The sequence below is a fragment of the Odocoileus virginianus genome, chromosome 3 (genome assembly GCF_023699985.2).
Source record: "Odocoileus virginianus isolate 20LAN1187 ecotype Illinois chromosome 3, Ovbor_1.2, whole genome shotgun sequence".
In the NCBI taxonomy this organism is placed as follows: Eukaryota; Metazoa; Chordata; class Mammalia; order Artiodactyla; family Cervidae; genus Odocoileus; species Odocoileus virginianus.
In genome coordinates this window covers 19,158,406-19,175,449 of record NC_069676.1, presented here as the reverse complement: position 1 = coordinate 19,175,449, position 17,044 = coordinate 19,158,406, and the positions used below count along the sequence as shown (strand labels likewise).

Genomic DNA, 17,044 nt, shown 5'->3' with positions numbered 1-17,044 from the left:
GTCCTTAACCACTGGACTTCACCGCCCTCTACACTTTGTCTTCTGCCTCCAGGAAGCCCTCCCTGACACACTGCTTCCCCCTCTTCCCCCCAGGATCTGAAGTCAGCCCGGGCTGTCCAGCAAAGAACTGCATATGGCAAGAATATAATCATGGTTGAGAGAAAGGAGTCTAGAGAGGGAGGAGGGCCAGCCATGAGGGGGAGGTCTGAATTACTGGGTTTTGTTGAATTAGGTTGCATTGTCCAGAGGTGCCCCGCCCCATCTCAAAGCTGTTTTCCTCCCTCCCTTTGGACCCGGGACAGCTGCTTGCTGAACTCCACCTGACCTTGGACTTGGGGAGACCATGCAGCTTGTCTTCTGAAGCCAAGCTGCTCAGATCCGCCAGCCACATGAGGAAGCCCAAGTCGCACAGGAGACCCCCTGTGGGCACCTGGCCCAGGTTCTAGCCTCAGCCTGAGCCCAGCCCACACCTGTGGATGATGAGCCTTCCCAGTGGAGGACCCAGGTGTCCTAGAGCAAGGACAAACCGAGTCTCTCAAGCCCCGTCTGCATCCCTGACTCATAGCACCGCCAGGAATAACAAAACGGCTTTGGGACACTAGGTTTGGGGCAGTTTGTTGCAGGACAACGGAAAGCCACGATGTGAGGATGCAAACGGGTTTTTATGACTTTTATTAAATCCTTACAAAACAGAATACAAAATTCCGGCATTGACAGTTGGTGTAAAGGAAAACTTCTGAGCTGTATCAGCTCACCTGGTAGAGTGGAGTTAAAGTGCTTGGATGTTTTTCCCCCACTTTAAAAAAATCTTTTTTTTTTTTTTTTTTTTTACACATCTTAACATTGAAACACTGCTGTACCCCCTTCCCCCAGCGCCGGAGCAGCCTGAGAGCCAGGCTCATTCACAGTAACGGTTCTGACCAGTCCTCCGGGCCGCACTGTTCGAGACAGCGGGGAGGAAGTGGATGTCCCACCTTTGGATTAAAAACAAAAAAAAGCGGCTCACAGCTCAGCTTTCCCGAGTAAAATGGCCATGGCGCCTCACAGCGGGCGAGAATCCATTTGTTTGTTTTTTTACAAAAAGGCAGAATTCTCGGTTGCAAAACATGGAATCACAAATGGGAGAGAAATGATGGTGGGGGTTGGCCTCCCCACCCCCGGAGTCTTTGGAAAGGCCAGTCCACAGATCCGGCGGGCGGGGGCGGGAGGGGCGGCGGCCCCCACCAGCCACCTAGGACTGCGACAACCTCCAGACGTGGGGGGACCGCAGAAACGGCGCCCGAGCTCCCCACGCCTCGAACCCCTCCCCCCACATTCAAGTATTCTTCAAGAACAGGGAAGGGAAGTCAACTTTTGTTTTAGAAAACTAACGAAACAGAACGAACGACTAGAAGCCGGATCGGGGTACCCGCAGAGGCCGGCCGGGACCCCGGGGACTGCCTGCCGGCGCCCCCCCACCCCCTCGCCCCGGCAGCAGCCCGTGTGCACGTAGAAAAGGAAGCCTGTGTATTGCATAGTGTCTCCTACCCGAGGGCCCAGGCGTCAGATCGGGGAGGGCCCAGACTCCCCAGACCGGCGGGTCACGCGACGTCTGACTCGGGCGCGGGCGGACGGGGCAGCAGCTGCGGCCTTTTCCTGAAGGTGGGCGGGGCAGAGACGCCGCCCGGGGCAGGGGAGGGGGGGCTGACGGGGCATCCACGCCGGACCCGAGGGGCGGCCGGGCAGGACGTGGCCGTGGTCAGACTGAGCCCTGAGAAGGGGCACTCGGGTGCCCGGGTCTGGGGTCCGCGGGACCCCCACGTCGGCTGACGGGCGCCTGTTCAGCCCCTCCCGCTTGCCCTGGCGCCCTCCTCCCGGGTGGGCAGTCCCCAGTGGAGGGGCCAGTGGAGGGCCCATCAGCTGCAGCTTAAGGTCAAGGTTCGAGGGAGCCCCGATTGTCGGTCGGCGGGAGGGGGTGGGGGTGTCCAGCGGGCGGTGTCAGTCCGCCCTCCCCGCCCCAGGCTCCGCTCCCGCGACTGCGGAGACCTGAGAAGCCCCCGGCCCCGCCGCCCACCAGGGTGTCCGTGGGGAGGGAAGGAGCTACCGTCTCATCCAGGGGAAGTGGGGGTGGACCGGTCCCTGAAAACACCGCGAGGGCCGGAGAGGGCGGCGGGGCCCCGCCCGGCCCGGGAGACGCCACGCCCTCCTCTCCTATGTCCCGCGGGCGGAGGGAGGGGCCTTCACAGTGGCCGAGGCGTCCCGGGCGGGGCGGCGGGAGGGCCCACCCGGCCGCGCGCCCTCAGCTTTCCTCCCCCCGCGCCTGCTTTGCTTTTAACACCATTGGAAGGGGGGGGTGGGGGGAGAGAAACAGAAAAAAAGAAAAGAAAAAAAAAAACAACCAACAGCAAAAACCTTATATAAAAAGACCCCCGAGCTGAGCAGAGCGCCTCGGAATCCAGCCGGGAGGGGGAGGGCGGGGAGGGGGTAGGGGAGCCCGCTGGTCAGGGCGGGCGGGCAATAGCTTAAAAAATCTTTTTAGATCTGACGGATGGGGAAGGCCTATGTACAGAGGGAAGGAAGGCGTCACGCGTGGTCTCCCACCAGGACCACGGGGGCCGCGGACAGGCTGGCGCGCTGCCGCCGCTGGGCCAGCTTAGACTGGGAGGGCGGGGACAGCTGCAAGCAGCGTGAGGTAGCTCGGATGACCACGGGCTGGCCCTGCTCCGCCTCCTCCTCCGCCGCGTCTTCCTCCCGCTGGGCCAGCTGCCGGTTCATGGCAATGGCCTCGGCCGCGAACGAAGTGAGGTCTTTGGCACAGCTGTTCCTGGGGACCGGGCGGGGGTGAGGGTCACCAGAGGGAGAAGTAGCCTCGCCTCCACACACCCCCCCAACCCCTGGGCCAGTGCAGTACCCCAGAGGAGGGGCCGCAGGCCCTAAGAGGTCCCAGTCTCCGACGGGTGGGTGTGGGGCTGGGGCGGCAGTGGGTTGGAGCCCCCCTGTAGGCACAAAAACTCTGCACCTGATATAAGGCCACCCAAGTCCCTGCCCCAGGAGTGAAAAGGTTTTTTACATCTTAACATTTAGCGCCCCTCCTGGACTTGGGGCTCCCCGCTTGGGGCCTCACCTCTGCAGGACCATGGGCGTGGGCAGGGTGTTTTCCGGGGCACACTGCAAGGAGACAGGAGAGGCGAGGTTGGAGAGCAGAGCCCCCCACACTCCCCGCGGGCCGCCCGGCTGACTCTGAGAACACCAGAGCACAGGGGTGGTGAATGCAGCTTCACCACAGGTAACCCGCCAGGCTGGGGGCGGGGCCCGCCTCTCACCACAGCTGCCCCTTCCAGATGGTTCCCAGCTCCTAGAAGAGGGTTGGAGTCCCTTCCACCTTGAGTCTTTGCTCCCCACGGTGCTGATCTTTGACCTAAGCACCTACCCCCTGGGATGACCACTGGGCAGAAGACAAAGACATCGCGGTTTTCCCAGACTGGTGGGTAGAGAGCCTGGAACTGCAGTTGGCAGGCCATGAGTCTACCTTGGCTTGCTGCCCGACTGCCACCTGGCTGACCTCAGCTTGACGCTGTTCGAGAAGAGGTGGCCCCAGCACCTCCTGAACACAGGGCTTGGCAAGGAGGAGCACCTGCAGTGCAGCTTGAACTTGGCCAGCAGGCAGTGGGGGTTTCCCTACTGCACCCTAGCTCACTCTGGGGCTCTTCGACCCTTGCTCTGAGTAACCCCAGCCCATTGGCAGAGGCTGGATGGAGGTCTGAGGACTCCCACGCCACCTGGGGCCCCCACTCACCCCCTGCACCCAGGGGTGCTGCAGGACTTGGGCAGCGCTCAGCCTCTGCTTGGCATCACGGACGAGGAGCTTGGAGATGAGGTCTTTGGCAGCAAAGGAGATGTGGGCCCAATCCTTCTCTGGAAACTCGTACTTGCCCTCCTGGATGCTCTCAAACAGCATGTTCTGGAGGGGACACGAGGAGAGGGGTCAGCTACAGCCAACAAGGGCTGAGGCCATGTCCCCAATGCCTGGGTAGGCAAGCCCAGACCTGGAGCGCACCTCTCCTCCACCACATCCCGTGTGACCTGGGCCTGGGCTTAGGGTTACGGAAAGTGTTCTGAGCTCAGCTAGCAAAGCTGAGGCACTGGGAGGCTGGGCCAGAGAGTGGCTTCCAGGAGGCACTTGGGCTCTGCTGGAGTGAGCTGAATCAAGGGGAAATCAGGACATGACGCCTGAGCCTCAGGTGGTCTGTAGAAGGCTAGAACCTGACCACGCCAAACCATAGGCCTTGCCTTACCTCAACTTCCTATCCTCAGGCTCCCAAGGAGCCTCTGGAAAGGCAGCAAGGTCAGGCTGGCAGTGGCCTGCTAACGTGGCCAGCGGTTGGAGGCGAAGCCCTAAGGGGTGCTCAGGGGTACACGCGACAGAACCTGCGGTTGGATGTGCGTTTGTGTGCACACAGAGCAGCCCTGGGGGATGCACTAGCCGGTCCCCAGGGTGGGGGGTAAGTGTGTACATAGACCAGGCCTTGGGGTGCACCAGGCAGGCCGCGGTGAAGGTGCACAACCTGTGTGTATGAGCGTGTGTGCGTGCAAGCCAAAGCAGGCCTGGCGGGGTGCTGGGGGAGGGGCGCACAGCAGGCCGCCCCTCGCACCTGGCAGGCAGGGCAGGCCTCCCCGCGGTCCCAGCCGCAGTCGCTGCCGCAGTGGCCCACGAAGGGCGGGTAGCCGCTGAGCAGGATGTAGAGGATGACGCCCAGGCTCCAGAGGTCGCAGCGCTTGTCGTAGATACTGGCCTCCTCGCTGAAGGCCTCCACTACCTCCGGGGCCATGTACTCCGCGGAGCCGCACTGCGGGCGGGGGCAGGGCGTTAGGGCCCGCGGAGGCGGGAGGGGGTTCACCGATCTAGACTTCCTGAAGCCCGTGCCCGACCAATCAGAGGCTAATAAAGAAAACAGCCCCGCCTTCGCTCTGCCGACCAATCAGAAGCCACCGAGGGAGCCGGCCCCACCCCAACCCTCACCCCCACCCAATCAACAGGTGCCGGGAGCACGCCCAGGACCACGGAGCCCGCGACTGCGGCCCTGCCCAGCCAATCAGCGGCTGTTGCTAAGCGGAAGCTCAAACTTTGAGGCCTCAGCAGTCAAGCAGGATCCGCACCTTGAGGTTATGTAACTGCGGTCTGGGACCGGATTTGGGACCATTCCCGCCCCCTCCGCCCCTGCCAGCACTGCCCCTCCTCGCAGGCCCTCACCGGGGTGAGCAGTTCTGGGGTGGAGATGGGGGAGCAGTCCCCATTGAGTTTGATGCCACTGCCCAGGTCAAAGTCGCAGATCTTCACGGGGGACACCTGGGTGGGGTTGGAACAGGCTGTGAGGGCTGGGTCCTGGGGGCCTGGTCCGAAAGGAAGGCCGCCCCCTTCCGCGCCCCTCACCTGGTTGGGGTGCTCACAGAGGATGTTTTCCGGCTTTAGGTCCCTGTGGGCGATGCCTGCCGGGAGAACCAAGAACCACCAGGGCTGGTCAGGGGTGGGTGGGCACGTTTTCCAGGAGTCCTGGGCAGGTGGACTGGGTGCAAGGGTGGACACCTAGGACCCCTGGGGCAGGTGGCGCGGCCACCCACCTTTGTTGTGCAGGAAGTCCAGGGCACTGGCTACGTCCTGCACCACCACGCTGGCCTCCAGCTCGTTAAAGTGCCGCCGCTTGTGTATGTGGCTGAGAATGGAGCCTGGGCCAGACCATGGAGAATACACAGGTGTCACCTCCACTGCCCAACGCCCAGCACCCACCCCACCCTGGCAGGGAAGTTCCCACTCTGATCTCTTTGAATCCAAAGTCCTTCAACCTGAGCTGGGGCCGCCACCCTGGACCCCCAAGGTCCCTCTGATGGGCAGGCCCCCTGGAAGTTTCTCCCTGGTGGCCCTTGGTCCCCAGGCCCATCGGAATCCAGACAAAAATTGCGCCAGGCCCCACGTACCACCCCGCATCTTCTCAAACACCAGGTAGAAACGGTCCTCCTCCTCGAAGAACTCAATCAGCTCAAGGACGTTCCTGGGGTGTGGGGCAGAGGGGCAGGGGAAAGGTTGAGGCTTCCTCAGGCCCGCATGCAGCCGCAGCCACAGCCCTGCCCAGGAGGGGTGCACCTCCTCCACCTCCACCTGCAGGCAGGAGGCATGGGCCCAGGGCCATGGGCCTGCTTCCACCTTGCCCACCTTGGACTGTCTGGCTTGCCCACCACTGGGCCCACCCATGACACAGGGCCTGGCACACAGTGGATGCTCACTAAGTGGCCACTGTGGGTGATGAGAAGGCTCTTGGGCCCATTCATCTGCTGAAAGGTGGCTAGGGGCCCAGTGCTGTGATGAGGCTAGGTCACGTTACCTGTGTCCCTGGCACTGATACAGCATCTCCACTTCCCTGAAAACCCTGCTTCGAATGTGGCCCGGCTGCTTCTCAATGATCTGAAATGGCCGGGGGTGGGGGGGATAGGGGTGGTGAGGACAGATACACATACAGAAACACAACTGGAGCAGCTGGATCCTCCACAGCCCACCAGGAACTTCCCCTGGGTCACGCCTGAAACTCATCAGAGCTTAGACTTTTAGGCTCTGGAAAGCAGAGCTCTCCCATGGGGGCCCAGAATTTACCGGAAGTCAAACTTGTGGCGTCAGCACAAACTGGGGGCAGCGTGTCCCCAGAGGCCTCCCAGGAGGGGTAAACACGGCAGGAGAGGCAGAGAGGAGCTGGAGCTCTCCTACTGGAGCAGGCCGATTTGGACCTGGAGCCCCTGAAACTTACACCTTCAGGGCAGCAGGTTCTTTAGACAAGGCACCCCCCCACCCACCTCCCGGAGCAGGAGACTGGGGGCCACTGTGCTGACTCACACCCCACCCAGAGGAGTAGAGGTGCCTGGGGCACCTGGCTCCTGCCAAGCTCTCCTCCTTGCCTGGGCACCACATCACCACATCTTGTCTCCCAGTCCCATGCTAATCTGGGAGGAGACCCCCAGCACCTGCTGGGACCCTCTTCCTAGGCTGGACCTTGTGCTCCCTCTCACTGGGTGGGTGGGCAGACTTGGTCACCAGCATGCTCGGGGCTCCAGCCCACCAGCAGCCTAAGGGAACGCCTATGGTGTGTTCTGCTGGCCAGGCTCCAATAGCAAGCTGGCACCATGTCCACTGGCCACTGGGCCTGGGCCACCACTCGAAGTGCTGTCCCACCTGTCGAGTGACAGATACACCTGCCCCACAGATTCCAGGGGCTCCTTGACACAGTGCCACCAGTCGTGCCCTTCTAGAGTTAACTGAACCTCATCCCATCTCCTGGGAACATGGCTACGGCCCCCACTCTATGGAGGAGACAGCCGTCCCTCTCATGAGGGGTATGGCCTTCTGGGGTTCCCACCCAGACACCTAGCCTAACGGCTCCCTGCCTTGGTCTCCCTGTCTGTCAGAGTGACAGGAGTCAGCCTTCGCAGCAGGGCCCGTAGAAGGGAGGCTTCAGGAACCCCTCCAACTATGAAAGTGCTTGATGCTAGGTGTCCAGTCCTGTGGCACCATCATCCACCTCCCCCGGGCACTCCCAAGGGGCGCGGACCACAGCCACCCAGGTCACCAGGCTTCCACCAAGGCCTGAGGTTTCCAGCTAGTTCCGCTTGCCTTGGAGTACCTGGCCCTCCTTCCTGGGCAGCCAGCCTCTCATGACCTCACCCAGCCCAGATGCAGAGGGTCACGAGGGAAGCCTGGAAGGCTTCTCAGAAGGTGGGGTCTGATGCCTGGCCAGGCACACGGGCTGCATGGCCACACCCTGGGCCAGGGCAGCACAGGACAGGCAGGAGGCTCTCACAGGCCTGCCCTGGTCTCCCCAGGTGCCCAGCTCCCCAGACTCAGAAAACAGGGTTTTGATCTCTGTATCAATGCCCAGAAGCATTCCTTAGCCCTGGGACTGGAACCTGGCCCAAATGACCCAGCAGGTGAGCACTGGCTCTGACTGAACCCCCAGCTCTCGGCAACCCCTCTGGCAAGTCCTTGGCCACCTGTGCCAGCATGCCACCCCTGGTCACTTCTCACCTGGACTTGGGGGCTCAGCCTGGGCTGACCTAGATTCCCAGGGGTGGCCTGAGTCACCAGCCTTGGGGCCATTTTTAGACACTGGTTTTCCCCAGCTGCCAGTCCGGCAGCTCAGATGCCAGCTCCCTTCCTTCTGCCACCTCTGGTGGTGCCAGACCCCGGCGCTGCTGGGGAGAGGCAAGGGGCGCGCTCTGGTGCCGTGGGCTGGCTCACCTTGACAGCATACTCCTGGTTGGTGATGAGGTTGATGCAGGTCTGCACACGGGCATGGGCACCCTCCCCAAGCACGTCCTCCTGCAGCTGGTAGACATCTGTGGACCCGGCGGTGGGAGTGAGAGCCTCCCTGGGCCAGCCCATCTTCCCAAAGCCCCCACCCCGGCCCGCTCCACTCACCTTCAAACTTGCCTGAAAAGCTGTCAGTGGCCCGGCATCTCTTCTTCTTTTTGCCTCTCTTCTTGGCATCAGGGATGTCGATGGGCTGGCTCGTAGGCATATCTGTGCCGGGAGGGCCAGAGGTGAGGCCCACCCAGTTCGGGAGGCAGCCCAGCCCCCCCTCCCCCCACTCCACCACCAGAGACGTGCCCTCCCCTCAGCCCCTCACCAGGGCGGGTCGGGCACTCTGGGCTGAAGTCAGGCTCCCCGTGGTGGGCCTGGTCTAGGGTGAAGGCCAGCTCGAAAGGATTCTGCCCCTACAGGAGAGGAAAGGACAGAGCTCAGGCCCGCTCCCTGTCCACACACCGAGGGGCACAAAGCCTGGCTTTGCTGGGCCACCAGAAAATTGACCCTTCACCCCCCACCTGCAGCCATCAGGGCCTATACAGAGGGGATGTGGTACGGGAAGAGGCCAGATGCAGGTAGGGAGGGAGTGTCGCTTCCCAGGGCAGGCCTGAGTTACCGTGGGGCCCAGGCTGTGTCATGAGCCTTGGTCTGTTCACCTGCAGGATGGGGCCAGCACCACTACCTGGCACAGGGATCAAAGGTGTGGGGCAGCCACTGGGAGGGACTGAGTCACTGGCTTCCCCGGGTGGGGCTCCCAACCAGGTGGCCCTGCCTGCTTTCCCATGGCCTCCTGGCCTCAGTTTTCCCCTCTGTGAAATGGGGCAGCACAGTCTCCTTTGCCTCACACTGTCCTCTCATCCCCGCTGCACCTTCTTGCCACCACATTGCCTGTGATGTACCCCCATCCCCCAGCTCTGCGCTTCCTCTCCTGCTCTGACCCCCGTCCTCATCTGCTTTCAGATCCTCACCACCTGGACCCATGCAGGGCACAAGGAAGAAGTGCCTATGGTCTCCCACATGAGCACTGGCTGCTCCCTGCCAGGAGGGAACCCCTCACAGGCCCCAGTGTCCAGCTAAGGAAACAGCCCATGTAGCAAGCAGGGGCCAGCTCAAGGTCACCCCGGACAGCCTCCAGGTCCTCTGCAAGGGACCCTAACCCGGGAACAAAGGCGGCTGGGGTTCCTCCCAACAAAAGACAACTGGGATAAATATGTTTCTGCAGAGCAGGTTGAGCATGATGACTGGCAGCCATGCCAAGGTATGAGGGTCGGGACACTGAGGCCCACCAGCTCCTCTAGGAACTTGCTCTCATTGAGCTCCACGAGTCAGGGCGGACCAGGTGGCCAGGGCTTCAGGTGGGTGTGGGGGGCCTGCACACACAGCCGTGGTGCCAGCCCTGATGCTGGATGACTTGGGTCAAGTTGCTGCCCCTCTCTGGGCCTTGGACCAACTTGACCCAGGGCTTTGGCAGGAGGGCCATCTGACAGAGAAGAAATGCCAAGAGACCCTCCAGGAACACCCAGGGGTCCACTGGCAGAAGAGGCCAGGCCAGGTTCCTTCAGACAGGAGGCCCGGAAGCCAGTCCAGCAGCAGAGGGGCAGGCAGAGGTCAAAGGGAGCGGCTGAAAAACAGGCGTGGGCCCGCCCGGACTCCCCACCCGCCTGCAGATAGTTGCTAGGAGGCCCAGCGGGTAGGGGCGAGGAGGGAGGGAGCACTGCTGCCAGTGCGCGCGGGCTCAGCCACCAGCCCCTGCCCTGCCCGCCCAGGGCTCTGGCACCCATGGGGTCAGGGACACAGCTGTGCCAGCGCTGGCAATCACCGCTCCGATAAGTTGGCACCGGGTAACCACCTCCACCGGGGAGGGGAGGAGGGGTGGCACCGTGGGGGTGATCAGGAGGGATAGTGGACGTGAAGCTCGGGGCCAGCGGCTCCCCACCAGCTACCCCACCCCAGCCTACTGATCGGAGCACCTGTGGGGAATCGTAGAACTACGGAAGGGTGCAAGGACCTGAGAGAACCTCTGAGTCCTGACCAACCCCCTGCCCCGTCCTAGCCTCCAATGCAAAGAGTTGGACCCTGGAGAGAAGAGATGGCCAAGCCACCAAGATGAAGGGACAACAGGCCTGCTCCTGTGTCCTTGTCACCATGTGCAGAGGGCTGGCGGGGTGGAGTGGGGGTGGAGGCCCATGCCTTCCAAGCCTCCACTTTCCCATCTTAAAATGGGGAAAACACATCAGAGACACCTGGCAGACCAGAGGAGCAGCTGGAGGAGACACTGAGAGTGGCCAGCCCTGGCCACCAAGAGGGCCACCTCAGAGCCAGGACGCCCTGCCCAGGGTCCCTCCAACTCCCTCAGGGCTCCCAGAGTCCCACCTCAGTGCAGGGCTGTAGTGTGGCCTGCAGAGGCCAGTCCGTGCTACCAGGCAGTGCGGCCAGACCAGGCCCAGGGCTGGCTGCAGGCCTCCAGTCAGCAGGCCTTGGCAGGAGGCGGCTGGAACCATCCAGAAAGTTCAAGTGTGCTTTGGCCACCGTGCTGGCCCCACACGCTGACCCCATCTTGGCTCCCGCCCAGCCCCCAGAGGGGATAGACCACTACCAGGGACGTCTCTCGTCCACCCTACTCCCGCCCAGCCCCAGACACTTGGACATGCCAAGGCTGGAGCTGCTCTGGGAGGCAGGGGGAAGCCAGGATGACAGGCGTGTGGGCAGGGGTGGGGCGCTGGCCTGGGACGCTGCCTGGATGGGATGGGAATTTTAACTTAGTCTCAGCTTGCTCCTCCTACCCTGGTTGCAGTTCACCTGTAGGCACTGGAGCCCAAGCATACACATACACAGACACAGACACACACACACCCAGGTCCTGCCTTCTCTTCAGGGCAACAGGTCCTTGCCCAAGGAGGCCCAGGGAAGCCATTACATAACCCGGTCAGTGGGGTGCGGTGGCCATTGACATCACTGCCTCCCCAGGGCCAGGCCCTGTAGGGCCCCTGCCTAACACCTGCCCACCCCCCCAGACTCGCTCATCTGAGACCAGAACTCAGATGCCACAGCCATGGGGCCGCCGCAGAAACTTCCTGCTCCGACAGGAAATAGCACTTGGGCCTGGGGTGTCTGGGAGGTGCAGGGCAGGGAAGGCATTCAATCCACTGCCCCATTCTGTAGACCACCCAGGAGGGTATCCCGGGGACTGCAGCCCTGTCTGGGGCTCCTGGAGGAAGGACCTAACAGACCCTCCCAGACCCTCCCATGACGCTGGGGACAGGACTGTGGCTTCTGACTGCGCCAGCAGTGCACACTCAGCTGGGGTCTGCAGGGGACACACAGCCAGGGGCCCTCATGGGCAGGAGCCCCCCAGTTCTACCTGGGGTTCTTGGAGTAAAGACCCCAGAGGCCCCAGGGCACTAGGAACTGACTGTGGCCTACTGAACCCCTCCCCATACCAGCACATGCCTGGCTGGGGTCTTCAGGGGTGCACATGGGTAGGGGCCCCACAGACTGGGGAGCTCCTGGAAGAAAGACCTCACAGGTCCCAGGGTGCTTGAGACTGGACTGTGGCCCAAGATCACCTCCCCTCCAATGCATACCAGGCTGGGGCAGCCCCAGGCAAAGGGTGAGGTTGGCATAAGGCGCGGGACCTGGGGGCGGGCTCCGAGTCCCACCACCCGCCTTTCCGGTGGTCCAGCCCTGGGCGCCCCCAAACCGACCTGACCCTCACCTTGAAGGAACGGTGGAAGCCCTGAAGTTCGGCTGTTTTCTTCTGCACCATCTTCTGTCCGGGCCCCGCCAGCGGGGGAAGGGACGTGGGGCCCGGGGGGCGGCCCGTGGGAGGGGGGCGGCAGGGGAGGGGACCCTGAAGGCGGGAGCAGACAAAGGAGGGCGTTGAGTGGCCGCTGCCGGCTGCGCCGGGAGCCCGGGCCAGGGCGGCCAGGCTCCGTGGGGCCCGATCCCCGCGCCGGGGCCGGGGCCGGGCCGGGCCGGAGTCACAGGGCCACACTCACCGGGGTCGGGCTCGGGCCGGGGCCGCAGTGCCGCCGCCCGAGACACGCAGCCCGGACCCCGCTGCGCGGACCGCGCGGGGAACAGCGCCGCCACCGCCGCTGCCACCACCGCGGACTCCTCGGCCTGGGCCGCCACCGCCGAGAGGAGCCGGGCGCGTCGCGTAGCCGCCGCCTTTATAGGCCAGGCTCGGCCCCGCCCCGACGCAGACCCCACCCCTCTGGGCTCCGCCCATGCGCACACGGCAGGGGCGGGGCTGGAAGGCCCCTCCGGCTACGGGGCGTGTCTGCGCGCCTGCGCCGTGCGTGGCGCGGGTCTCGGGGCGCGGGACCCGGGAAGGATCTTGACTTGCTCGGACAAGTCTGCCGGAGGCTCAGGGAGACCCGCGGGACCCTGATTCTGAGCTGGCGCCCGGCTCTGCCCTCTGGCAACAGCCCTAGTCTACCGGTCAGGGCCTAGGATGCACTGATTTCTATGGGCAACACGCCTGCTCTAGAACCTGCTATAGCTCCCACTTGGATCTCTCGGCTCTAGGATCTGCCGTGGCTCTCTTTTTCAGCTCCCGGATCCTGGCCCCAGCTGTCGTGCAGGCGCACTAGCTGTCGTTCAGGTGCACCCCAATAGGCTTATAGGCCCAGCTGCTTCCCCAGGTTGCTCCCCAAGAGTTTAGTTCCCAGTTGTTGACTGGGAAAGGGATCGCATTAGCGGTTAGCGACAGATCTGTGAAGAACAGTCCCTTAGTCCTGCAGAAAGGAACGTTTCCCTTGACTGATGGAGAAAAAGCCCAAGAGGTAGGGGTGACCAGGACAGGAGGCAAAACACAGCCCCGTTTTGGCTGGAGCCCTTGACCCAGGCTCTGAGAGAATAAGCCAGCTCTCCATCCCCGCAGCCCTGCCGTGCAAGATCCTCAGAGCCCATATCTGGACACTTGGTGTCTCACGTCTGCAGAGTACACTGTCCTCCCTCTCCTCCAGGCCTCAGCCTGTCCACTGAAGCATACGTGCATGCGTGCATGTCTATGTGCACACATAGAGAGGTTGGATAAGATGTGGGCTTCCAGAGGCTGCTTCTGGAGCCCAGAAGTCTGAATTCCAGGTGTCATCAGCAAGGCCACACCCTCTCCGAAGGCCCCAGGGTAGGATCCTTCCTATTTCTTCCAGCTTCTGGTAGTTGTTGGCAATCCCCAGTACTCCTTGACTGGTAGCCACATCACCGGATCTCTGTCTTCATGTGACCATCTTTTCTGTCTCCCTGTGTTTCCTCTCTCTGCTAAGGACACCAGTGATTGCATTAAGGCCACCCTAATCTGGTACAACCTTATTTTAATTTGATCACACCTGGAGACTTCCCTGCTGGTCTGGTGGCTAAGACTGTGCTCCCAATGCAGGGGCCCAGGTTTGATCCCTGTCAGGGAACGAGATTCCATGTGCCGCAACAAAGAACATGCATGCCGCTGACCTCAGGGAATAGAAATGAACTAAGGTCTTGCCTCAGGGCTGTATTCCTAGGTCCAGTGGAGCTCCAGTCCTGTGCAGCCTGATTTGGGAGTCTGGCTGGTGGGGGCAGATTTTTTCCCCTAAACCAGAAGCCAGGTCCAGCACTGGGCACTGCTCAGAGGAGCTCTCGTACTCTCACACAGTCTGGACAGGTGGTCCCTCGGTGAGCCCAGTACCATGGGTTGGGAAGCAGGAAACAGAAATGGGAAGATAGCCCCCGCCTTTGAGGTCCTTCCACCCAGGTCTCCTCTCCTCAACCCAGCTGAACAGCCTCCCTGGCTCCTACCCATTCAATGCCGGGAGCCTCACCCCCTACCAGTCGTGACAACCAGACACCTCCCAGCATCTCCTGGAGAGCAGGATCACTCCCCCACCCCGACTGCTTATGCCCTCTGGGTGCCCTGAATCCTGCAGTCCCCCATCCTGTGCTTGAGGAGGGAGCACTTGGTTGGTGCTGGGAGGGGGTCCTGGTGCACACATGGGCTATTCAACAAGGGTAGGGGCCATGCATGTGTGTGCGTGTCCACAGGTAAATACAGGTATATGCAAACAACCACTGCAGATCCCCTGGAATGGGACACTTGAGTCCCAGGACTGAGCAGCAGAATTGGTCTGGGTGCTGGTTGCTGTGGGGGCCTAGGTTGTGCTGGCCAGGGTGAGACAGCCAGGCCCAGCCCCAGCTCAGTCTGCACTGGGGGGCGGGTGCTGGCAATGGGAATGGGGGAAGGAGAGGGACCTCTGAGCCTGAGCTCCTGGCACAGAGGCCTCAGTCCTATCTTGCCACAGACTGGCGGCCAGCTCTGGACAGCCTAATTGCTGCCATCTTCCTTGAGGACAGCCCTGTTTACAGGCCAAACTCCCAGAGGTGCTAGGTGCCAGGGACTGGGAGGTACCTGGGGAGCTGGCCACCCTGCCCGCCTCACCCTGGGACCCAAGGAGTCTCGCCTGCCTCTAGGAGATGCCAGCTGCCAAGGAGGTGAAGCAGAAAGCCTCGGCCCTGCCTCCCTCCCCTCCTGCCAGCCAGTGTCCCCCTTTGGGGCACTGTCGGGGTTGGGGCAGTGAGGCTTATTCAGGGGCCAGTCCAGCAGGGGTAAGGATGACACAGAACTGTGGGCAGGACAGACAGACTCTGGAACAAGGATACTCCCCCACCCAAAGGATGGCAGAGAGGCAGCCAGCTGGGGAAGGGGTCTCAGGATTGCCCTCGAGGAGCAGGAGTCGGGAGGCTATGGCCTGATCAAGGGAGGACAAGTCTCCTGCATCAGTTGGAGCAGTTCCAAGGCTACACAGCTTTTCCCTCTCCTCCCCAACTGCAGATCCATCCCAGCTTCCTTTGTGGCATCCTAGGTGGCCAAGAGAAGAGGGGTCTGGCCTCCATCCTCCACCTCAGTCATGGATGAGGCTTGGCAGGACTCAGGCCAAAGGTGCAAGGAACCAGCTCTCAGAGGCAGATTGTACAAGGTGACTCTACCCCTGTTGTACATGGGCATCTCCCCCAAAGCCTAGAGGAGACAGCAGGCAGGTCCTGAATCCCCGGGCCTCTGCTCCCCCTGCCCTCTGTGGGCCTGAGGAGGTAGACTGGTTGGCTGGGTGGGGTCCACTCTGACCACCTCCTCCTAGGCCTGGCAGGGTAGCTGAGCCCTGGGATCCTGGGGCCTCAGTCGTGCAGAGATCACCTTCCAGACAGCAGCCAGGGGACCCAGGGACAGCTCAGGACCTCCAGACCCAGCAGGGAGAGCCCCCAGATTTAGCAAATAAAAATACAGGATGCCACTTTAAAGTTGAATTTCAGATAATGAATAACCTTTCAGTATCATTCTCATGTATATCCCATGCATTAGTATATCCAAAATAATTATTCATTGTTTGTCTGATATTCAAATTTAAATGCATATCCTCTATTTTATCAGCAACCCTACCAAGGGGTAATGGTAAAGACTTTTGTCTTCCAGTGCTAAAAAGAAGCACCCGGACTTCCCTGGTGGTCCAGTGGTTAGGACTCTGAGCTTCCAGTGCCTCACTGCATGGGGCACAGGTTTGATCCCTGGTCAGGGAACTAAGATCCCACATGCCGCTCCTAGTGAAGCCAAAAAATAAAAGCAGAACTCGTTGGGTGCGAGTGTGTGCTAGTGTGACTGGACTAGGGTGTGCATGTGTCTGTACATGTTTAGAGAGGCACTAAGCCTGCGTCCGTGTGGAGCAGACTGTGTGCAGGTGGAAGTGGATGGAGAGGGTGCATACACAGGAGAGAGCAGTAGGTGCCTGTGCTTGGTGGGGGATGGGGGTGCTGGGACCACTGCAGTACCCTCATAAGCCCCTGCCTTTGTGTGGAGTGCTGGGCCCTTCCCTCCTCAGCTCAGGCGCCTGCTCTTCTTGTTCCCACCTGTCTGGACCTCCAGGGACAGGAACCACCAGTCTCTGGTCTTATCAGATCCCCAGGTAAGTGAGGGTCATGGTTAGGGTCATCACTGGGCCCTCACTGGACTGGGGCCTCTGGACGTGAGGCCCGGTGGCAGGAACATCTGATGCAAGTGGCTGTAAGTGTCCCTTCCTGCTGGCTGACTCACAGCCCGCTCCATTCCAGTGGCTCAGCAGTCCTGGGGAGGGAGCCAGGCCCGCTGTCCTCAGTGGGGGTGGGGAGAGGGCAGGGAAAAGGGAAAGCAGGGGCGGGTGTGGCCAGGAGTCATGAGGTGGCTTGCCAGCCTGGCTGTGGGTGTCTCTGCAGCTGTGGAGCCTGCTCTGCTGCGGTGGTTGTGTGGCCTCTCAGGGGTCAGGCACTGAAAGTTTCCTAGGGGGTGCGGGGGTGGGGTTGGGGGCTGAGCAGTGCTGCCCTAACAGCTGGCCAAAGGCTACACTCTGCCACTGAGATAGGTCATTTGGCTTGTAGTCCTACTTTCTCTCTGGGTCTCAGGCAGTGTCATCCTGGTGGCTCTCAGGGGAGTCAGGTCTCCCACTCCCAGCTCCCCTGACCCCCAGCAGTGATCTGGGCATCACCTACAGGAGCCCTTGGTTTTAAGGAGGGTGAGGGGCTTTCCCAGGAACCTGTGGATATGAAACCTTACGAGGCAGAAGGGACTTTACAGATGAGATCAAGGGCCAAGAGATGGGAATGATCCTGGATTAGGGGGTCAGGCAGTGTTATCACAGGGTCCTTATAAGAGGCGGGGGGGCGGGTGGTCAGAGGCAGAGAGAGACGGGAGATGTTGCCTTGCTGGCTGTGAGGATGGAG

General features: G+C 61.7%; 1 protein-coding gene across 1 annotated transcript; it reads right to left on the bottom strand.

Moving 5' to 3' along the window:
* Positions 1-785: 785 nt before the first annotated feature.
* Positions 786-12,467, bottom strand: MKNK2 (MAPK interacting serine/threonine kinase 2). The gene is made up of 14 exons (XM_070465039.1): positions 12,322-12,467; positions 12,039-12,173; positions 8,646-8,733; positions 8,438-8,539; positions 8,258-8,355; positions 6,357-6,436; positions 5,953-6,026; positions 5,599-5,703; positions 5,411-5,466; positions 5,231-5,326; positions 4,632-4,826; positions 3,776-3,940; positions 3,104-3,147; positions 786-2,803 (listed from the first exon to the last, which is right to left on the bottom strand). The coding sequence occupies exons 2-14, from the start codon at positions 12,087-12,089 to the stop codon at positions 2,563-2,565; spliced, it is 1,395 nt and encodes a 464-aa protein (XP_070321140.1). The 5' UTR covers positions 12,090-12,173; positions 12,322-12,467; the 3' UTR covers positions 786-2,562.
* Between the last annotated feature and the right edge of the window lie 4,577 nt (positions 12,468-17,044).